Below are 18,903 nucleotides of genomic sequence, written 5' to 3' on the forward strand. Positions count from 1 at the left end.
CATGGTATTTCATCACAAGCTCCTGCTTCTTATTCATGAAAAGATTCAAAAAAACATTTGCTCAGCTTTAATATGTGCTGCACTGCGTCATAGCTGCATTAATTCAAATTCTTTTATTCAAAAGTTACTTTCTTTTTTTGCTTGCATTTTTCAGGGAGCAACCGATTTTTTATACATTTAGTTGTGTGCACTTTCGGCAGTTTAAATTGGCACAGGTGACTTTAGCATTGATGGAGTGATAGCGTCCCAAAATGAGTGGCAGATCACTGCATTGTTGCATTCTTGACAACACAAACACTTTGACCCGTGTGTGTGTGTGTGTGTGTGTGTGTGTGTGTGTGTGTGTGTGTGTGTGTGTGTGTGTGTGTGTGTGTGTGTGTGTGTGTGTGTGTGTGTGTGTGTGTGTCTGTGTGTGTGTGTGTGTGTGTGTGTGTCTGTGTGTGTGTGACTGTGTGGGTTTGCTTGCTGACCCAGCAAACTGCAAGCTAGTGACCATGGGCCAGTGCATGTCATCTTTTATTCCTGGCCTGGTGTAAATTGATCACTCTGAGTCTACAGCATAACGGATCTTGGCTTTGTGATACTACAGTAGCTCTCTTCCTCCTGTCCAATTTCCATCACTGCTGTCTACAGTATCTATCTGCATATCTGTCTGTCTGTATACAGAGAGGTACATACAGTACAGTACATAGTGACGTGTAATGTTTACAGTACGACTGAATACAGCTGCAGGAAGAAAGTCAATACGACTCATAACTAATAAGAGGCAGAATGTTTTCTGATTGGCTGATGTCTATGTGGATGCCCTGTGGTGTCGAGTTTCTATGTGTATCGTGCTATGCATGCTACAGTTTATCTGAATGGTCTGTTTGCTTTTCCATGACCCTGTGGTGCTCTTTCTGACAGAGGCTTGACTGTGCGACATAGGCAGATTTTTAACGACCAGCATTAATGCTTCACCTGCATGTAACTGACACTGACAGTAACTGATCAATAGATCCGCACGTACCATAGAGAGATATCAGCAGCAGCAGCATTTCTCATGAATAAAACACATCAACAAAGAAAATGTTTAGACATAGCCCTTTCTTATTACATTTTTTGTAATATTTTGTTTCCATATTTTACCAAATATAAAAACATTTTTATTTGTTATGTGTTTAAAATAGTTAGAAAACATGCAAACCCAGAAATAAATAGAGAGATTAATATTAATATAGAAATTGTATTTTTACACATCAAGGTTTTTGAGGGAAACCTTTAGAGAAACTGCATCTTGACATCCTGCTGACACCACTGCAGCATCTTTAAAATGAATTGCTTGTTAATGTCAGCAATAAAATGTAACGCATGATGAACTCCATATATAGGTTGTATAATGCATGTGTTTTGATATTTATATAGGCAAGGGTGGATTATCCATAGACGTGATTGATTGGGCAAGTGCCTTGGGGCACCAGCCAATAGTGAGGTACCAAGGGCTCCAGACTGTGACCAAGTTTTTGAGAGAGCGTGAGCATTTTTACAATTACAAATTACAAACATTTTACAATGTGCATATTTTGAATTTTTTAGTTTTTATTTCATGTTAAAAGACTTTTATGAGATAGTAAAAACATAGTACAGTAGATCGCAATTTTGTGGGGAGTTGTTGTCACTATGACATTTGCGACCGAGGTTTTACAGCTTATTTGCACGACGCGTCAAACGTTTTATGTCACCATGCGTTCAGTTAAAGTGCACCTATTTCATTGCTATGAAACAACGTTATTTTGTGTATTTCGTATAATACAATGTGTTTGTGTGGTTTATGGTTAAAAACACACAGCTCCAGATTTCCCTGCCTTCCTCAAACGCTCTGATTTTTTTACAAAACTCATCGATCTGAAAAGCGCTGTGTCCCTGATTGGCCAGCTTATCTGTACGTTGTGATTGGCCTGAATACCTCTGACAAGGAAATGTGAGGCTCCTTACCATGTTTGAAAGATTAGCTCACAGTGCAATGCTGACAGGAGTTAACTTACAGGCTGTATTTTAGAAGCGGGAGGAATTATGACATTAACCGTCGTGTCCACGTCAACAGGCCCAGGAAGTAAACTGTTGCCTACAATCCTTGTGTTTGTTGCAGTCCAAGAAAAGAGATTTACGTTGGAAACGATAACTCGCATCATCATTTACCTTGGGGTTTGTACCTTTTGCAAATCGTTAACATGTACCAATACACACTTACACACCAAATGAAATGTAAAATCTTGAATCGGACCATAGTTGCTCTTTAATCTCTTGTAAAAAGTTGGTCTGGAGACCTGTAATAACTAGACCTTTAAAATATGGGGGCACTTCAAATATGGGCACCCTAGGGCACTACATTGTGTTAATCTGTGACTGGATGTAGGCTATGCAACAAGCTTTTGGTCTTTTTAGTCCACTAAAATTCAGAAAAATGCCTTGAACACTTTTTATTTTGAGAATGATGCACTGAAAAAGGTCGAAAATGGTCCCTTGTTGTCAGTAGCAGTAGTAGTACCCATTTTTTTAAAGAGGGTTTTGGTAATTGCAAATGTTATAAAGGTAGAAATAACTTAAGATATGTTGTAACATTGGGGAACACTGGGCAGGATAGAATATGGTTTAATAAACAAATGAGCTATGCTCACACTCTAAGAAAGGATGGGTTCAGTTTTTACACGTTGTTTTGTGTTATCCTATTTAACACATTATATGTAATTTCGTGTTGATTTTGTGTTCAAATAAATAAAAAAGGAACAACACGAGATATTACATTCGTTTTAAGATTGCTGCTTCAGAGCATTTGTGAACGATAGCAACTGCATGGCAAAGTCTGGTGACAAGTCGTCAGTGTAGTGAAGCGCTAAAGCATTTGCCATTTGAAGCCGATCATTGTCAGAGAATTGCAGCAGAGGACCAGTGCTTAAAAACACAAAGAGCTTTACTAATTCATTTATTTCACAGAACCTACCTGTTATTTGTCCCAGTGGAGGCTACATAAGATCCAGGGTGGCACTGGCCCACTCAGATTGACGGCTGGCCCACCCAGTCAGAAGAGACACAAAATAAATCACGCATAAGTTATAATAATCTCTTTAATAATAAACGTTAGGACTATAACTATAGGAAGTATATCATTTGCATGTGTTTCTAAACCTTGCAAATGTTAACATTCAAGCCATTTTAAACTATTTGAGCGCAAAAGATGTTAAAGTAAGCTGTTTTCTGTGACCAGAGACGCACACACATACAGTATTTAAATGGACACACACTCATAAATGCAAGGAGACACGCGTTTCAAAAAGCACGCAAACACAGAATTTCTCTCTGCGCTTGACAGGACACATACACACAAAATTATCTCGAAATACCACAGGCAAGTTATGTTTAAAAAGTGAACGCAAACAGTTCAGAAAGAATTCAGATGTGTGTCAGTATGGATCCGTGCTGATCCGGTCTTAAAGTGGCAGTACCTTCAAGAAATGTTTGTGTCATTGGGCCCTATTTTAACGATCTGAAACGCAAGTGCGAAGCGCAAAGCGCAAGTGACTTTGTGGGTGGATCTTGGGCGCTGTTGCTATTTTCCCGGCGGGAGAAATAACTCTTGCGCCAGGCGCAAATCAATAAGGGGTTGGTCTGAAGTAGGTTCATTATTCATAGGTGTGGTTTGGGCGTAACATCAAATAAACCAATCAGAACGTCATCCAACATTCCCTTTAAACGCAAGTTCCATGGCGGGTTGCTATTATTATGACCAATTTTCCAGGCGCACGCCAAGAGCGGTTCACAGCCGAGGAGACCGACGTTCTTGTAAGAGCAGTCAAAGACAGAGAAGTTGTTTTGTATGGGGATGGAAGAAATCCGCCCAAATCAGCGTCGGTTAAACAGGCGTGGGAGGAAATAGCCACAATTGCGCAGCAATGTCCTCTGCTGCCTCTACACAGGACCTGACGCCAGCAGAGGACATCGCTGCATCCACCCTCACCGCTGAAAGACAAGAAACGCAAGCAGTCCAACCCCAAATTACACTTACAAATCAAGTTCACATACATTAAGGTTTCTTATGAAAACATTTTAATTATTATTTACATAAAAAAACGTAATACAGCCACACAACAAACTTATGAAAATATTTTAATCGTTATTTGCATGATAATTTTTTAACGCAGCTACACAAAATAAATAAAAACTATCACCACAATGCTCACCACAATGATTTCCCTTATCTCATGTGTTAATATTTTTTATTGTAACAATTTATGATTTGCAAAAATAACTGTTGCATCTGTGTAGATTAGATAAGCAAAGTGTGTGCGCGTTGTGCACGTTATACATTATGGTCAAGCATGCGCCCTTAAAATAGCATAATGAACAACGCGCAACGCGCCACTGACTTTAGACTAGTTTTTTCTGGTCAGTGGCGCAATTGTTTTTTGAAACTGCTAAATAGCATCAGGGATGGTTTGTGCCGGAACACGCCTCCTTTTTTGCGCTGAACCGCCCAGGGAGCGCAAGTTCATTCCCTAGTTTGCCGATGTGCGTCTGTGGAGGGAAAAACCTGCTGTTTGCCGGTGCAAAATAAGAATGAAACATGCTTCACTGACAAAGTCAATTGCGCTGGGTGCAAGATAGGGCCCATAATGTTAATCAAACAACAGACGACAAAAGGAAAATTACTTCTGTAGCTTTAAAAAGATGAATTATATTTCATTTATAAAATGAACAATGTTATTATTCATTTGATTGTATTTCTGTACCTAAATACTACTGTTATACTTTATTTGGCCTTTAAAACCACCACTGATTCAGTGCCCCCTTACCTTCAATTGCTTTTAAAGACTTATGTACCTTCTAGATTCCTGCGTTCTGCCACAGAATGACGGCTTGTGGTGCAGTCCCAAAAAGGAAAAAATCACTATTGCGCACCTTCTCCGGTTCTGTTCCTCATCTTTGGAATGAACTACTGGTTGCGACAAGATCTGCTGACTCTGTAGCAGTCTTTAAGAATCAGCTAAAAACCCATCTCTTCCACCAACACCTCACTTGCTAATATTTTCTCTTCTCTCTAACTTTACATTGTCAAAAAATAAAATTACTAATTCTTGGCTATGTATGTGTTTGACTTGATGAGACTAGCTTTTGTGCACTTTTGTATTGCTGTTCTTGTGTTACTCTAATTGCTTCTATTGTTACCTCATTTGTAAGTTGCTTTGGACAAAAGCCGCTAAATGACTAAATGTAAATGTTCAACCGCTACTATATTGTAAAATTGTTATTTGAGTGTAGACACTGAGGTCCACCCTATTTCACTGAGGTCCACTCAGTTTAAAATATCTGGCTTCGCCACTGATTTGTACTGTGTTGATTGTTGCACAAAAAATAAAATGAAACTCCTTGGCATTTTGTCGACGGTGATCCTCTTACAATAAACATTGTTTTCAGAGAGTTATTTTAACTGATGCTGGACAAGATTTAAGCATAGACTTTGAAAAAGATGGACATAGTGTCCGTGACGTCACCCGTAGGTTTCTGAAGAACGTTTTTGAAGCTTAAAGTAGGCGGTGCCTGCCATCGCCATTTTGACCGCATGTCACCGTGCATCACTTGCGGATACACGAAAAAGGGTAAAAAGGCGGGACGTGGGTGAACCTGAGGTGACTGATTGCTGAAACCACGCCTGCCTAGCTCGACTCTAGTGACAGCAGTGGCTGTTCACCCGTCACTCAAGTGGCCACGCCTCCTCACAGTTGTCATGAAGGGCAAAATAAGCTATACAGACTAAAAACTATTTTTGTACCAGGCTGTAAACATATTATTTTCTACTGTAAAGTTGGGTATTTTAACATGGAGGTCTATGGGTCTATGGCAGCCAGTCGATTAAGCCACACAACTTTTTTAAAATAGTGAATAGTTCACTAAATAGACATAAGTTAAAACTTTCAGCTAAATAATGACCCCAAACATCAAAATCCACATAGAAATGGTGACAGAAGCACAATTTTTTGGAGTTTTTGCAATGGCCCTCAGTCTCCAGATTTAACATGAAAATAACATGACACGTTTAAATATAAAAAAATTCATGTTCAGCTGAAGAAAGGAACTCATAAATCTTGTGAGTCAATTATGTGAGAATTTTAATATTGGGTGAACTATTTGTTAAAACGGGTGCCAATATTTGTGAAAAACAGAAATTGTTAGTCCAGAAAATATTATTATGGTACAAAAATATGTCAAAACAATGCAGTGTATCCATTAATTTAAGCCCAAAATAAAATAAATAAAAATAAAATGTTGTCTTTGTAATAATGTTTTCATGAAGGGTGCCAATCATTTTTGTGTTTGACTGTATTTATTACATATGTGAAAATTGCTATTTTTATACATATACACTTATACACAATTTAAGATCATTGTTAACATTTCAGTCAAGTGTTTCAAAACTTTTGACTGGTAGTGTATGTATGTACCATATTTTAAGTCTGTAAAATGAAATCTATACATGAACAGTTATTTGCATAATATTTGTATTTTCCTTAATCAGATTTCTGTATGTGACAAGCTCAATTCCATGCAGAAAGTATGCTAAGACAAATAAAGAAAAAGCTAAGATAAAAAAAATTTAAGGCACTGTTCACTTTACCGGCACAGTGATCATGTTTTATTAGCTTGTATATAAAAAGAGACGAGAAAATCAATATGCACAGTAATGTAGCAACACTATGTCTCTGTTTCAGGAGAAGAAGGTTCAGAGTCACACGCAGAGACTCCAGTCAGTGAAACTAGTGGTGATGGTACAGCATATCAGGCCTGCGCCAACACAGTCCTGAAGGTGCTGGGTGGCCTCCTGGTGGTTCTGTGTGTCTCCTCATCCTGGGTGGGCACAACACAAGTGGTCCAGCTCACGTTTAAGTCCTTTTCCTGTCCCTTTTTCATTACCTGGTTCAGCACCAACTGGAACATTCTCTCCTTTCCCCTCTACTACTCTGGGCATGTGGCCACCAACAGGGAGAAGCAGACGCCCATTCAGAAATTCAGGTAAAGTCTGAACAGAAAAGTGTTAAAAAGCAATGTGTAAGTTTGTTAGTCGTAAGTACAAATTTGTTCCTATGTGTAAAAAAAACTTTGGTTATGAGAACCAATGGCATTATTATTATTATTATTACATGATGAAAACCTTGTTTGAATCTTTATCTTTCTTGCCAGGGGCAAAATTATGATACCTTACAGATCACATCTTGTAGTTTGAACCCAAGCCCAAATAAATGAATAAAAACTACACTGTAAAAAGTATACATTTTTTTACTATTTTATGTTACTTTAACTTAACAAATGAAGAGTTTGGTTCCAAAATGTAATAAATCAATTTTGACTTATTTCGGTAAAATGTGTTTTCTACAGTATATCAAGAAAGTGACAAGATAAAACCACTGTTTAGGTTATAATAACATAAAAAAATTCAAATTCATAATTTGATTTTCAAAGATAAAAAAACTGATTATTTTGTCTGGATTTATGGATTTATTGTATTTTGAAAATGCAATAAATCCATGTCAAGTTGTTTTTTCAAAATGCTAAAAATCTATTGAATCAGTATATAAATGTGCATTCATCTTTGTCATGTTATATTCATTTAGTTTACTAGTGGTATACACTGATTAAAAAAATAAACATTAATGGCATTAATCAAAACACTTATTTTGTCATATTAAGAACACTGTCATTGCTGCTGTCATCCTTGCAACGCCGTCGCTGAACTTTTTTGACAGCGATCAGCTGTAAAAAAATATTGGTCTTGCTCAGTGGCGGCTGGTGCTAAAAAAATTTGGGGGGGGGCGCAAACACACTAAAAATCAAACTTTTACTGTAGTAATGCAGTACTCTTAATAGCCATTTATCAGGTGATGAGTATCATTAGCATTTAATGCTGAAAATGTTACAGTTGAAATCAAACGCACGAAATAAATGTACTATGAATCTGTAATTAACTAATATCAAGGTAATCATTCACACGCACGCACGCACACACACACACACACACACACACACACACACACACACACACACACACACACACAGAGCAACGAGAGAGAGAGAGAGAGAGAGAGAGAGAGAGAGAGGTTGCGATAGACATTTTCAATCTCCGTCATTTTTTTTTGAAAAACAGCGTTGTAAAGAGTCCTTCGCAGTCATTTATTATCCGTCATTTCATGTTTTAATTATTTTCATTTTCGTTCACATGTCCATTTCTAATCATAAACTTACAAGAAGAGCATACAAGTCAAATGTGTTTATTCATTTGTTTAGAGAACAGATAAACGGAGACCGTGCATCACTTTACCATCACACGAAGCAGATGAATTAATGTTTTTTTTCTCACAGTGACAGCGGAGGCAATAAAACACGGAGCTTTATGCTGAACAGGCAAATATGAACAAATCAAATAACAAAATACTACTGCGATTAAAATATCAATAAACATGTAAAAATCTGAATTGAACTAAACTCATCTGAAACCATCTTATGTAATAAACGCATGAAGGCAGATTAATGCAGACTCTTGTCATTAGATTTTGTATCTTTACCTTAGACAGGCGTCTTGTTGCAGCGCTCCTGACCTGTAGTGTTTAACTTCAGCAGCCATGCGCAGACCAATCAGTGTATGACATCAAAATATCGCGAGAATATCTAGAAACCAGGGCGTCATTTGAGCAACACACTGCCACCAACTGGACATACATAGGAAATACATTCTCAAGTTGAGTTGTATGGGCATCTGCCAAAATGGCGCTCATATTTTTCTTTATCCTGCTTAAATTTTCTCCGTCAAAGACTTTTCGTTTAACGCGACCGAATACACACAAAAAGGACACTAAAGTTGCCTAATCACAGGCTCGTATGTTTCTTTTTGCTTTTATAGCCATAGCACAAGCACATTTTTCCCTCACAACAGGGAGTACATACAGTCCATCAGCTCAATATGCACGGTTCGTGAAGTTTCCTTAAAAACAGTGGTTTTCTCGTGGGTGCTTTTTAAACTCTACAACACTGTACAACAACAAAACTAACAACAAAGTTGACCAAGCCACGAAATATACCGGATTATATGAGCAGCACTCGCTCTCATTATGTCCACGCAACACAAGCTCAAACGCGCCACAAAAGTTCATGTCGTGCACGTCTATCACGCATTCAGACTTTAAAACAGCAAACAGGGAAAAAATAAAACTCAAGAAGACTTACATAATATCCAGCTAGCCAACTCCGTTTGCCATGAGAAGTGGTGGAGAACACAGACTGCCATAATTTGACTCCGTTGGTCGATCTAATCCAAGCTTCTTAATCCTTTATTTATTCATCAATTAAATACCTTGTAAAGGGTGATTTTGTAAGGATAAAAGCATATTTTCCTTCATCTCAAGATATTTCACTTGCTTTCACTGATCTGTACTGTAGCTATCAGTTAACACAGCAATCTCCAACGCGGTTATGAGACTCTTCGAACCATCCAATCACAGGAGGTAAAAAACATTAAAAACAATATTGATTCGCTTTCAACATAAGTGGGAGTGTTTGGGACGCACAGTCCTGCGCCCCAGGGCGGATCCGAAACCAGCCACTTAGAGCTCAGCCTCAGGTCACATGTTTTTACCCTTTTTCCTGACCTACATAGACACTCATTAGGGGTGCGCCCCAGACACACAAACATGACACACACACAACGAACTCAGTTTTGATTTTTAATTGTTTTAAATAAATTATAACATGACTAACAGTGAAATAGTACAACTAAATGAATTTATTTTGTATTAATTTGCACTATATATTTAACTTTTTGGTAACATGTTAAAGTAGCTTTCCTCTCTGGCCAGCTTTAAGGGGGCGGCGCCACAGCGCCCCTAGTGACCAGCCGCCACTGGTCTTGCTCGATTTTTGTTGACTTCGGGTAAAATAATTGAAAGTTTTCCATAAGATCCCCTGGCGTCTATGTGTTAGCATTGATGCTCTCATGTGAAAACAAGCATCAGACGGCATTTTTCCGTCTCCCGAGTGCCTCTCGCATAAATAATTAGATTTTGATGGCTTACGTTTCCTCTCCGCCACAGAAAAGCACCACAGGCTTATCAATGCCATCAAAAGTTTTATTTTGTTTTTGTTTGTACAAAGTATGAAGTACAAAGTAGATGAGGAAAACTAGGATTCCATGTGTATTCAGAGTGCCGCCATTGTTGTTTACAATGCGTAGAATGGTGCACTGTGATTGGTTGAGTGGATTTAATGCATTCTGCAGAGAAGGAGGACTGGTGTTTATCCCGTTGTTGGAAAAAAGGAGAAAAGATGACAGAATAACATGGCAGATATTGGATTTTGCTTCTAACTACGATTTTCTTTTAATACTGACTTGATACAATACCGATTTTGGCGTTAACTATTTAAAAAAAAAGGCTTTTATCGCGTTTTGGAACCAAACTCTTCAAATAATTTTTTCAACTTGTTTTTATAAGTTAGTTAACTTATAACAAGTCAAAGCTTAAAACAGTAGGTTGAATTGACTTGCATAATCATGTTTTAACGTCATGCTGCATTTTGTTTTACAGTGTGCTTTGCTGCTACAGTGCTGCAGTGTCAACAGAAGCACACTACATTTTTTTCTTATTTCATCATGCAGGGAATGTAGTCGCTTGTTTGGGGAGGAAGGAATGTCTCTGAAGGTCCTTCTGAAGAGAACAGCACCTTTCTCCATCTTATGGACGCTGACTAACTACCTGTACCTCCTGGCGCTAAGGAAACTGACCGCCACAGACGTCTCAGCACTCTACTGCTGCCACAAAGCCTTTGTCTTCCTGCTGTCATGGATCGTCCTCAAAGATCGTTTCATGGGTGTGCGGGTAAGTATTTTCAACAATAACATATTCTTTAGAATTCTTGATTCTGATTGGTCATTTTGTTGCCATTTATGTTGCAGCTATACGCATATTTCTATTGAATTATTTAGTAAATAGCCAGTAAATAACAAATTTTGGAACACCATGTCAGATTTTACATTGCGACACACCTGACACCTGAAAAGTGAATGCTTCGGAACGATTGTTTCTGTTATTTCTTTTAATGATAATGTACTTTTAAGTTTTCATTTTTCTAGTGAGTTTTGTTTAAGTTGGTTATTACATGCTATTAAAAATAGAGTTTGACAATTTTATTTGTGTGTTTTTGATTGAGTTAAACGTGAAAATTATTGGGGCCTTACGATTACTACTGCACAAACTCTTTCTCCAATTGACGTCATCAGCGCAAGATGTCAACAGTCATTTTATTTTTTTTACTTTTTTGATATTTTGAGATGCATCAACTGATCTATATAAATGACTGGATTGCGCATGACGTCACACTTGTGAAGCCACCGCGCCGCCATGTTGGTATACCCAAACGTTCAATGGACGTTATCAGATTTTAATGATAAAACATCACTTTACTCGTCTTCGTTTTTATATGTGACGTTACCCTGTACATTATTACAACACAAACGTCCTAAGCATGTAAATAGTTATTTACTGAAAGTTGTACATTTTGCGTTTTAATCAGTTATCATACATTCATCTTTATTACAGTATCAGATCAGTAGACAGACCGCAGCATATTTAGTATTAATGACAATAAACGTGCTCATTCTGAAATCTAAATAAATAATCATGCTTTGTACCGTATGTGCATGCAATAATTTTGTAATTATGTTATCTAAACCTACAAACTTATTTAGAAAAATAACGCTTACCGTCACAGTGTAGCTGAATGTCAAAAAAACTTTATTTATACCCGTGTCATTAATAAATGCAGAAGACACACTCACCTAAACGTTTTTTTTATAAATCCATTATCCTGCCCGATTAAAACATAAACATTGCAAATAACACCAGAATTAACAAATAATTTACGTACACATATCTTAAAAATGTACCTTGTGTAACTGATACGCTGTAAAGGGGGTAAATTTTGATCATGATTTTGAATGGAAGTCAATGACGCCCTCTGCCGGCTGGGTATACCAAGATGGCCGCTTGAACTCTGCGCTGGCTTCACCTCACGCAGTTACGTCAAGCGTTCTATGCACAATCCAGCATTTATATAGATCAGTGGATGCATCATCCGTTCTTTTGCAGTCTATGGTGGCAATTAATTGACTGTGCATTATTGCTTAAAGTGTGTTTTATAATGAGTTAAATAAATGATTCTGAAATTATTTGTGAATTTTGGATTTGAAACTGCAGCATGATGAGTATGCAGAGGGAACACTGAGTTACTGAATTTTTACAAAACAAAACTTTTTTTTTGTGTGTGTGAATTTATCATAAGAAGACTTTGCTTGGCAACAGCAGTTATTGTGTTTAGTATTGTGTTTGGAATTTAGACTCATAATTTTTCCTCTTAGATTGTGGCTGCCATTATGGCCATCACAGGCATTGTCATGATGGCATATGCTGATGGTTTCCATGGGGATTCCTTTATGGGTGTGGCTTTCGCAGTTGGCTCCGCCTCCACCTCAGCACTCTACAAAGTTAGTACACTGAGCTTTTCTGCATAAAACAATTTTAGCATTTAATGTTGATATGGAGTTTTTGCAAAACCTCTTTGTGACACTCAGGTGCTGTTTAAGATGTTCCTTGGCAGTGCCAATTTGGGCGAGGCGGCTCACTTCTTTTCCACAATGGGTTTCTTCAACCTCATCTTCATCTCCTGCGTTCCCCTTATTCTCTACTTCACCAAAGTGGAACACTGGGGTTCTCTCTCCTCTTTGCCCTGGGGTTACCTCTGCGGGGTAGCTGGCCTCTGGCTAGGTGTAGTATGACTTAATTTATGGAAAATTAAGCAGTTGATGTTTTGCTAAGCCCAGCCTTAGAAATGTTAATGACCAGTACTTAAGCAACTGTTGCCATATGCCATTTAAAGGGATAGTTCACGCATTTTTTTTACCCTGAAGTTGTTACAAACCTGCATACATTTCTTTGTTCTGCTGAACACAAAAGAAGATATTTTGAACAATATTTGTGATCAGTTTTTGAAGCACTGTTGACTTCCATAGTAATTTTTTCATACTATGGAACTCAATTGTGCTTTCTGCTTGATTATAAATATATACCTTAATATAGTTTGTGCAACTTCATAAGCACATTTTATGGAAAATCATGCAAATCTGGAATTCATTCTTGTTAAGGGAAATTTGAAAGCTCAAAAGTAACCATTATGGGCGGAGCTTATCTTAGCAAAGAGTCCATTTCCCTCCAAAAATAAATTTGAAGACATAAAATAGTGCTGACGTATTACCACTTGATCACTGCTGGTTCGGATGTAATTGAGCACATTGTTGGTATATTAATGCATCAAATACAACACCTAAGCACACTTCCAAGAGTACTTAAAGTGCTTAGTAAGTAAGAGAAATGAGGTTAGAATCAATTTACACTCCGCCGTAGCATTTCTTAGATATCCAATATGCGCTGCGTCAGACAGTGTAAACCATGATAGTAGGAAATCCACTTGTATTTATCGTATATTTGAGCTAAAATGGAGTGCTGAGTCTCCAGGGTGTTTTAAGGACAGTGTGATATCCATTAACTTTTGCCAGTCATCCAAATCACGTGAACTTCTCTGTTTATTCAGCTACACAAAGAGGATAAGATGACAGTAACTGCTACATCTGATTAACTATGTATGATGAAATTATAACACAAAATATTTCTGTTTTTTTCTCTCTCTCTTTCTCTCTATTTATCTCTCTCTCTCTCTCTCTCTCTCTCTCTCTCTCTCTCTCTCTCTCTCTCTCTCTCTCTCTCTCTCTCTCTCTCTCTCTCTCTCTCTCTCTCTCATAGTGTTTAACATCCTGGTCAATGTAGGAGTGGTGCTCACGTATCCTATTCTCATATCAATTGGGACATTACTCAGTGTTCCAGGCAATGCAGGTGTGATGACTTTGACATATATTTAAATTTAAAAACTGTGTACGATTACAGTACCTATATTGCAATATACAGTAAATTAGAACAATGTTATAATCGCAATGCGCGACGCAAGTGTCTTTCGCTAGTTTCCACCCTAATTTTCACGTTTAGCGTCGCGTTGTTTAAATAGCAAATGCATTTGCGCCCCCTTTTGCGCCCATGGGCGTTCTGGTCTGAAAATGAGGTGTGTTCAGGAGCATTGTTGGCGCGTTGCTATTTTGAGGCAACTAAAATAGACTACGCCATTGACCGCAATGTGTTTTATGTTATTTAAAGAGCGCATTAGTATGCGCCTATAAACGGGAGGACAACGCGGGTTTGCTTATCACAAAGTACATGAATGCGCAGCAGCACAAAAATGCTTTGAAATATGAAAGATTAAAGGATTGAATGTAAAAGATTATTATTGAATCTCTTGGACATAAATGAGGACTAATTATGAGACTTTAGAAGGCGCAAAGAGTTGCTTCACCTGCAGCCTGGTAAGTAAATAAATGCTTTGCTTTAAACAAATGCATCTGTTTTTAAATGTTTTTTTTTAAATGCTACCTCACGGATTTATTATATGATGACTCTGTACCTGCGGATATGGTGAGATGAGAAACATTTTTAAGTCATGCTTAAAAAAAACTCTTTGCTAAAAAAAACGCGCTGAAACGCGCATAGAGCCGTTTATAAATTCTTTATCTCTTGTTTGTTACAAATAAAGTATTTTTAGAGTACAAACCTTATCTTACATGCTTGTAAATTATTTTTTGATGATATTGGATAGCCATACATTTAAAGGAATTACAAGCCTGCTTTTTTACTTCCATGACTAAAAGAAAACGGGTTTTAAAGGTTTTAATAAAAAAATAACAATTTCAATACAAGTGAAAAACAACACAATTATTTAACATTAATCTTAAACTGGGTATCTTCTTCCTCCGCTTAGTTTTTCAGTTTACAAAGTCCGTCATCTAAATAGGGATTAGACATAGCGCCAGCGCAACTTGCTTTTAAAGGGGATGAGAGCTGAGACTCTCATTGGTTTACTGCCCGTTACGCCCAAAATACTCCCATTACAATAGGACCAACCCTTTTCGACCATGCGCTCGGCGCACAAACCATTTTTCCCGTCGTTAAATTAGCAAAAGTGGATTCGGACACGCCCATTTACACGTTGCGCTGTGCGCTTTAGACTTTGCGCTTAGATCGTTAAAATAGGGCCCAATAACTGAATACTTCACAATTTAAATGACATGATTTAAGAATTAGGAGAAATGTCATGAAAATAATGTTGTTATGAAAAAAATCTTATTTTAAAATATATACAGTACTGTGCAAAAGTCTTATGTAGGGTTCACACCAGACGCGGTAGAGGTGGCAATAGCGAGTGATTTACATGTTAAAGGTTCAGTGTGTAATTTTAGCGGCATCTAGTGGTGAGGTTGCGAATTGCAACCAATGGCTCAGTTCACCGATCACCCCTCGTTTTTGAAATGCATAGAGAAGCCACGATAGCTGCCACCAGATAAACATGTCATCGTCAGAGACAACTTAGTAAAAATTACTTTGTCCGTTAAGGGATATGTAGAAACATGGCGGCACAAAATGGCGACTTCCATGTAATGGGACCCTCAGTATGCAGATAAGAAATATAAGAGGCAACAGTTTACTTCCTGGGATTGGTGATGTAGACAAGACCAACATTATAATAATTCTTCCCACTTTGGACTCACAGCCTGTAAGTTAACTCCTGTTAGCCTTGCATTGTGACCATATCTTTCAAACATGGTAAGGAGCGTCACATTTCCGGCAGACGTCTGAGGTATACTTGCCAATGTCAACGTACAGTTTAGCTGGTCAATCAGGGACACAGAGCTTTTAAAATCCGTGCGTTTCAGGAAGAGAGTAAAATCTGGAGCTACAAAAATGTACGGTATGTGAATAACAATGTGGGTTTTTTTTTTAACCATAAACCACGCAAACACATTGTATTATACCAAATACACAAAATAATGTTGTTTTAGCAATGAAATAGGTGTTCTTTAACATAATTAAATGAATTTGGTAACATACAGTTTGTATGGTATAAAATGCATTACGTCTATGGAATGTCCCCACAAAAAAATGAAAACCAGAGTGTGTGTGTGTGTGTGTGTGTGTGTGTGTGTGTGTGTGTGTGTGTGTGTGTGTGTGTGTGTGTGTGTGTGTGTGTGTGTGTGTGTGTGTGTGTGTGCGTGCGTGTGTGCGTGCGTGCGTGTGCGTGTGTGTGTTCATTATGCATTAACTATTGTTAAATACAACTTAAATACGACTTTTGATTTAAAAATGTACCTAGTGAATGCTAAAAATAGCACAATAGCACATTTATTCATATTATAACTAAGATGAATAAATGCTGTAGAAGTATTGGTCATTGGTAGTTTATGTTAGCTAATATGTTATTAACTAATGTTAAAGGATAATTCCAACACCACGAACCACTCGGTGAGTAGCACAATTTTGAAAATGAACGTTAAGTGTTGTTTTAATGACATGTTTGTGCATGGTCATTGACTTCCATTCTGAAACAGACAAGAGACGCTTCTAAACAAGTCAAAAAGTCAAGACACGACCCATTGTCAAAATATCTGTGTCCATCACTGTAGTTCATCCAAAACAAACCAGAAATGAGACTCAAAGTGTTAAATACCGGAATTATCCTTTAACAAACTCAACTTTAAAGTGTTACCAAAATATGTTTTAACATACATGTAATAATTTTGTTTAACAATTATTTAAAATAACCTTTGATATATAATAACATGTATACTATAAAATAAGACTTTGTAAAATCAAAGGAAATCTCTTAGCCTACAAGACTCCTTGAGAAACTATTATATCAGAGGCAAGTATCCTCGAAGCAACCTGCTACCCTGTGACAGCGGGTAAGGTTTCCAGGACAACAGTAAATGCCTTAATGTCTCGAGGGTGCTTGGCTTTAAACAATCTTCAAGGTCAGTGAGTTAATTCACATGTGGCTTTTTATGCACATACAACAAATCATAGTATTCATTTGTGATTTATTGTGCCTATTTTTTATTGATAAACAAATGTTTGCACTGATTTATAAAAGAGGTGAATAACGGTAAACTGGTAGTTATATTTAATTATAAATGGTGGCCGCTTCACATTTTTATTGTTAATAATACGGGACTCCGTCTATAAGCATGATTTGCTTTTTGGAACTTGTAAAAAGAGTCAAGAGTACAGACACATGAAGAATCACTCTTTATCTAAAAATCTAATTTCCTTAAAATTATAGCCATTTTAATTGCTGAATGATTTTTTTTAACGGTAATGAATCTTAAATTACTCAAATTAATTGGTTCCCTAGCCAAGAGGACTCTGCATAGTCAGTAATGCACCCACTCGTGGTGATTTAGACAGTGAGGATATGAGGTCACATTTGTGTTACATAAACTCAGTCTTGTGTAGTTAACCTCAAGCAATTAATAGGAGTTTCTGTCAAAACACTGTACTGTATAAAAAACAGTAAAGTCTGACTACCATGCATTCATTAATTATATTAAATAGGAACTTTTTCTGAATGTTTTATGTCTTAAAAGTGCATTTTTGTCTTTGTAAAATTTTACATGTATGGTTCAAAATCATTTTATCTCAGATTGATCTCTTAGCTGTATTATACACTTCTCTCTCACTCACTCTCTTTCTATCTTTCTTTCTTTCTCTCTCTCTCTATTTGTGAGTAGCCATTGATGTGCTGAAGCATGAGGTGATCTTCAGTGTTGTGCGTCTGGCTGCCACCTGCATCATTTGCCTGGGGTTCCTGTTGCTTCTGCTTCCGGAAGAATGGGACTCGGTCATTCTGCGCTTCCTTGCCGCCCTGGCCGACAAGAAACCGGAGGAGCACGGCGAGGAGCTCACAGACTCCAGCATCCACACACGCAGCCGAAGCAGAGCCAACGGAGCTGTATCCATCCCTATGGCATGACCTTTTACCTCTTTATGAACTGGGAATGAGTAGCCAGCAGTCAGTGACCATTCACCATGAGGCAGCATTTGGGCAAAAAGAATGATTGCATTTAAAGTTTGTAAAGGAATATAACGAAGATACTGAAGGTAGGGATGATATCCCTAAATAATTTCCATAACATCTCAACCAGTCAAAGTTGAGAACATGCTGTTGCTATGTGAGAATAGCATCACACTAAACAGGAGTATTTACTGACAGTATTTTTATTTTAAAGAGGAAATCTAGTATTTTCTTCTCTAAGTGAGGGCCTGCCATTTTTATGGGGAGTAAAACTCATATAATACATAGAAATGAATGGACTTTCGACTATCTCCCTCTGCACGCAATACTTGCACCCCAGCTAGCCCTCCCCATGGACTGTATTCTGTGAATATAGACTTTGTCAGGGCCAGTTTGGCTCACTGTACACATGAATGCATACAGAGACGTATATGAACATGAAATATGAGGATTATTTGCATTGTACGTATAGTAGTATCATGTATATATGTAGGAAAAATATATTATGCTTTAATGAACAAGCCTTTCTTTTTCTTTTATAATAAAGATCTTTAAAACTCTTTCAACTCTTTTGATTTGATTGGATACTGTATAGGAAGGAAAGCATGGACAGTTGTATAAAATGCATGTTTAAAGTCAACCTGCCATTTTCAGTCAAACATCTATAATATATAAATAGATATACTAGCAAAACCTTTATTATGAACATATCTAAGTATCAAGACTATAACAAGTCTTTTTATGGGTATTTGTTTTTTTAGCACAGTTCAGTTAAGACCGTACTGGTCATTAGGGTGCTGGCTGAACTCAAACCTTCGTCTCTATGAGATCAGTTCAGCTCTTGAGGTTTTACAAACTTGCTACTTGGCTGATATTATTGAT

General features: G+C 37.4%; 1 protein-coding gene across 2 annotated transcripts in view; it reads left to right on the forward strand.

Moving 5' to 3' along the window:
- The window catches only part of slc35f4 (solute carrier family 35 member F4), a 51,721-nt gene extending 33,140 nt beyond the window's left edge, over positions 1 to 18,581 (forward strand). For both annotated transcript variants that reach the window (XM_065288612.1, XM_065288613.2), the window contains exons 2-7: positions 6,744 to 7,044; positions 10,676 to 10,895; positions 12,434 to 12,559; positions 12,647 to 12,839; positions 13,872 to 13,961; positions 17,738 to 18,581. In XM_065288612.1, coding sequence (XP_065144684.1) covers positions 6,744 to 7,044; positions 10,676 to 10,895; positions 12,434 to 12,559; positions 12,647 to 12,839; positions 13,872 to 13,961; positions 17,738 to 17,979 — 1,172 coding nt within the window. In that variant the 3' untranslated portion in view covers positions 17,980 to 18,581. The remainder of the gene's footprint in view (positions 1 to 6,743; positions 7,045 to 10,675; positions 10,896 to 12,433; positions 12,560 to 12,646; positions 12,840 to 13,871; positions 13,962 to 17,737) is intronic.
- The last annotated feature ends 322 nt before the right edge of the window (positions 18,582 to 18,903 follow it).

Source organism: Paramisgurnus dabryanus, chromosome 17 (genome assembly GCF_030506205.2).
Source record: "Paramisgurnus dabryanus chromosome 17, PD_genome_1.1, whole genome shotgun sequence".
In the NCBI taxonomy this organism is placed as follows: domain Eukaryota; kingdom Metazoa; phylum Chordata; class Actinopteri; order Cypriniformes; family Cobitidae; genus Paramisgurnus; species Paramisgurnus dabryanus.